The sequence below is a fragment of the Clupea harengus genome, chromosome 25 (genome assembly GCF_900700415.2).
Source record: "Clupea harengus chromosome 25, Ch_v2.0.2, whole genome shotgun sequence".
Classification (NCBI taxonomy): Eukaryota; Metazoa; Chordata; class Actinopteri; order Clupeiformes; family Clupeidae; genus Clupea; species Clupea harengus.
The window spans coordinates 8,070,104-8,075,331 of NC_045176.1; the positions used below are offsets into that span (position 1 = coordinate 8,070,104).

The 5,228-nt window shown below is 52.7% G+C and overlaps 1 protein-coding gene across 1 annotated transcript in view; it reads right to left on the reverse strand.

Annotated features, from left to right (window-relative positions):
• The window catches only part of map4l (microtubule associated protein 4 like), a 16,240-nt gene extending 11,443 nt beyond the window's left edge, over positions 1 to 4,797 (reverse strand). Inside the window, exon 1 of the mRNA XM_031562994.2 lies at positions 3,665 to 4,797. Coding sequence (XP_031418854.1) covers positions 3,665 to 4,598 — 934 coding nt within the window. The 5' untranslated portion in view covers positions 4,599 to 4,797. The remainder of the gene's footprint in view (positions 1 to 3,664) is intronic.
• Positions 4,798 to 5,228: the final 431 nt, after the last annotated feature.

Here is a 5,228-nt window from a genome sequence, read left to right on the forward strand (position 1 = left end):
TTGTACTGTATACAACCACTGGGAAACCTGATGTGTTCAAATTAGTGACGTGGATCAAATTTAACTTAATACAAAAAATCGGTTATGATTGGATAATGAGCAATCATATCAATCATTGTTAGTGAAACAGACAATAGAATTTTACTTTACCAACATGAAAGAGAAAAACTGTTGGACAGAGCTACAGAGGACAGATTAATCTTAATAACCTCACTGAGAATTTTGGAGTATAGTGGGCTACTTGGTTGTTCAGCTATCCTCCAAGAGTGTTTTCATAATACTGTAGACACCCCTACTCTGAGTAATATTTGACTGATTCCCAGATTTCACAGACTATATCTAACTGGGAGCTCTCAACTGAACCCTCAACTCTACCAAAATGCCTCATGGCACTGCTAAAGCGCCTCCTTGAGTGTCTGTGCTCGAGCATCACGGTGAAGGTGTCTGTGCGCGAGCATCACGGCGAGGGCTGGCTGTGCTCGAGCATCACGGCGAGGGTGTCTGTGCTCGAGCATCACGGCGAGGGTGTCTGTGCTCGAGCATCACGGCGAGGGTGTCTGTGCTCGAGCATCACGGCGAGGGTGTCTGTGCTCGAGCATCACGGCGAGGGTGTCTGTGCTCGAGCATCACGGCGAGGGTGTCTGTGCTCGAGCATCACGGCGAGGGTGTCTGTGCTCGAGCATCACGGCGAGGGTGTCTGTGCTCGAGCATCACGGCGAGGGTGTCTGTGCTCGAGCATCACGGCGAGGGTGTCTGTGCTCGAGCATCACGGCGAGGGTGTCTGTGCTCGAGCATCACGGCGAGGGTGTCCGTGCTCGAGCATCACGGCGAGGGTGTCTGTGCTCGAGCATCACGGCGAGGGGTGTCTGTGCTCGAGCATCACGGCGAGGGCTGGCTGTGCTCGAGCATCACGGTGCGGGTGTCTGTGCTCGAGCATCACGGCGAGGGTGTCTGTGCTCGAGCATCACGGCGAGGGTGTCTGTGCTCGAGCATCACGGCGAGGGCTGGCTGTGCTCGAGCATCACGGCGAGGGTGTCTGTGCTCGAGCATCACGGCGAGGGTGTCTGTGCTCGAGCATCACGGCGAGGGCTGGCTGTGCTCGAGCATCACGGCGAGGGCTGGCTGTGCTCGAGCATCACGGCGAGGGTGTCTGTGCTCGAGCATCACGGCGAGGGTGTCTGTGCTCGAGCATCACGGCGAGGGTGTCTGTGCTCGAGCGTCACGGCGAGGGTGTCTGTGCTCGAGCATCACGGCGAGGGTGTCTGTGCTCGAGCATCACGGCGAGGGTGTCTGTGCTCGAGCATCACGGCGAGGGTGTCTGTGCTCGAGCGTCACGGCGAGGGTGTCTGTGCTCCAGCATCACGGCGAGGGCTGGCTGAGAGGTCGGACTGTCAGGAAATGAGTACGGAGGAGCCCAGTGCAGACAAAAAAGCACATTGTTGGCGCGGGCGCCTTACATAACCTGGCCTGGCACGGCTCGCCCCACAAAGAAAAACAAGATCAATGAATGGCACAGACTAGAGGACAGAGTGGCACTAAGAGAGGAGAGGAGGAGAGGAAGAGAGGAGAGGAGGAGAGGAAGAGAGACAGGAGGAGAGGAAGAGAGGAGAGGAGGAGAGGAAGAGAGGAGAGGAGGAGAGGAAGAGAGGATAGAAGGAGAGGAAGAGAGACAGGAGGAGAGGAAGAGAGACAGGAGGAGAGGAAGAGAGGAGAGGAGAGGAGGAGAGGAAGAGAGACAGGAGGAGAGGAAGAGAGACAGGAGGAGAGGAAGAGAGACAGGAGGAGAGGAAGAGAGGAGAGGAGAGGAAACAGAGAGTGGCTCTTGCATGAGTCCTGTGTTTAAAACGAACAAGAACAGGTCAACACAGCCACAGCTACTGTGTTTAAAACACTCTGCTGCAGACGTACCATGACACATGGAGCGGATACTGATTTGGCTTTTTGTGATGCCTTTTAAACAAATGGTAGTCAAATGAATCATTTCTGCTTTGATGACACATGCAGTCATTGAAAACACAATGCTATCTTCTTAAAGCCTTCTCCTTCTTTGTGGGTTTTTCATTTTCAGCTTTAGTTGTTTAAAATGTTGAAAAATAAAATGTTTTATCTATAACTTTCAGAGATGAGTTAATCTTCTGCTCACTTTACTATTCTCAGTAACAGAAATGTTGACCAGGTCAAACGTTTGCATGCCACTGGACATGGTCTGCTTAGAGATGCATTAAAAGTCAATAAAAAAAACAAAAACAAATGGCTGAGCGTATTATTACCATAGAAACAGTATGAGACGCGAGATGCTTTAAATGGGAATTATTATTTTGGTAAACTGACAGAGAACACTAATGAACTAACTGCTAAAAACAATATGACAACAACTAGAGCTATCTCAATATTATCACTACTAAACAACAATGAAAAACCAGGACGCACTGAGGCTATGAAGCTGATATTTGGATTGTCCCTGCAGACAAACCATCATCAGCACACAGACAATCCCCTCTCTCACTCCACTGTCCTTCCACAAATGGGGTACATTCTGGCAGGCTGTTATATACGTATTAGAGGATTAGACTCTTGAGCTCGACAACATTTTACGCCTAGTAATTCTCTCTTTGATAAATTCAATCAATCACCCACTCTGTCATTCATTCACTCACTCTCTCTCTCTCTCTCACATACGCACACACCACCACACATTGACTCTCACATGTATTCTAACCTCTTGGTGGTCATCTGCATGACTGACTCTGTTAACTCATCTTACCCAGAAGACATAAGAGTAGACATGCAACAATAACGTACGCACATCGGCACTAATATGTGGACACGTACACACACACGCACAGCCCAGATACCCCTGAGGTACGTAAACAAAACAAAAAAACACGGCCATATCTTTCTACTACAGTAACCTATTACAAAGGACAGAATGTAGAGCATAAAAATATGAGAATTTGAGAACAATAAGCCTGTAAAAGCCTTAAATAACCTTGCAAACAACAAAACATAAAGACACTGTGCTTTACAAACAAAACACCAAACACAGAGCAAACACATCCACAAATCAGACATTTATATACAGATTTTGTACACCCTCAAACATCTGATACACATACACAATCCCTTCTCACACACACACACACACACACACACACACACACACACACACACACACACACACACACACACACACACACACACACACATATTAGGGAAGCCTTGGAGTATGCCGGGGGTGTCGGCAGCTGCACGCCCTCATGCCTGGCCAGTCCCTCTCTGCTAGCGGAGCAGCATCTGGTCACACGGCAGAGGGCACCTTGAGCACCGTCTCACTGCTTCAGTTCACTCGGGCTGCCGTCCCCGGAGACACTGGGTCTACCTCGGCCATTTTACCTGCGAGACAGCGCTCTCTCTCTCTGTCAGGCTTACGCCACTGCAACACTTTCGGCTTTCACCCGAACCCGACACGCGAACCCCCCAAGTCACCCACATCTGCACGCAGGCCAGGGAGCACTCATAACAACAGAAACAACCCCTCCCTCACACCCTGGGTGCAGTCTGTCTGCTGAGTCATGCCTGGACTAGTACTGTGCTGCACCACACGCAACAAGATGGCTCTGCTCTGCTCTGCTCTCCTCCCCGTTGCCCCCAGCACGTCACCTACCATTCACCACTGCCTTGGTGTGGCAGCTGTCGAAGGTGTCAGTGGAGGCTGCTGCGGGCACTGACTGGCGTCTCTCTGTGTGCCAGGCCTCAGGTGTAACGGGGCTGCCGTTGCGCTGCAGCTGCGGGGAGCTGCTGGTGGTCCGGCTGGGGCTCCGGGAGGGGGAGAGGGCAGCAGGTGGAACTGGGAAGGGCTTCTGCTCCACAGCGGGGGAGCGTTTGGAGGCAGACTGCTGTTGTTGTTGTTGTTGTTGTTGCTGCTGCTGCTGCAGCTGCTTTTGCTCCTGCATCGGGGCGGGTTTGCCGGGGTACTTGTCTGGCAGCTGGGGACTGGTGGGCACAGTGAGGCGGGAGGAGTCAGAGGTGGTGCGCGTCACCGTTTGGCGCTGCTGCGTGTCTCTCCATGCGCCCCCTGCTGGCCACGCAACACTCTTGTCATCCTCATCATCATCGTCGTCGTCGTCGTCACTCACATCTGCGTAGCTGTCGGCCACCACGTCAATCACACAGTAGTTGGGGCCTGGAGGCGGGACCAGGGCGGGAGCCGGGACAGTCTTTGGAAAGGACGGTGCAGCACCGAAGGAGGTGGGGGGCAGGGGCGTGGCGGGGTGGAGAGGGAGAGAGGACCCTGGGGTGAGGCTGGCGCTGGTCCCGTTGTTTGGGTGAGGTTTCCCAGGAGACGCTGGAGACGTCGAGGAGGACGACGACAGCGGGCTGGTGGGGCTCTCCCCAGCGCTGCCCAGACATGCCCCACCCTTGTTTCCCTGACAACCTGACACCTTCAGCTCCTCCTGCGCTTTGACGGGGAGACCCGGTCCGTGCTGCTCCACTTGGGTGGATGCCCGCGGTCTGCCAGCCTGCTCCTGGTGCCAATCCCAGCCCTGGGTAGAGGGTGCTGGGCACCGCTCGCTGTAGTCCGAGCGCTGGGAAGACATCCTCTCTCCTCCACGCGTGTCTTCTGTCTGGAGTTTTTTTTTTCTGTCGTTACTGTTCAAATATATTTGTTTACCCTGCGTGTAGTGGTGCGTGAGGTTGGGTGTGTGTGTGTGTGTGTGTGTGTGTGATACTTCCCTTTTCTCTACCTCCCTGATCTGAACAACAGTGAGACTGGACTGACTGCACTGTTTGAGCTCTCGCTCTCTCACTCGCTCTCTCTTCCGATCTCTCGGCAGTCTCGCTCATCCTGCTCTGACATCACAGCTCTGCCAGAGACTCTGTCACATGGCTGCACTCATCATGCTCTCATTGGCTGCCGAGGAGTCACAACCGATGCCAGCAGCCAGCAGCCCGCACACTTAGATACGCACACTCACAACATCTTTCATTCAGGCATGGCTTATGATTTCTTCCAGAAGCATCTAAGCCCTAGAAACATATGCACACACACACCACACACACACACACACACACACACACACACACACACACACACACACACACACACACACACACACACACACACATTATTATGAAAGGGGAGTTTCTTGCAGATACATGTTGCTTGTGTAAGGAATTGTGTAAGAAATGTACAGGGGTGTGTGTGTGTGTGGCTCTGCTCACAACAT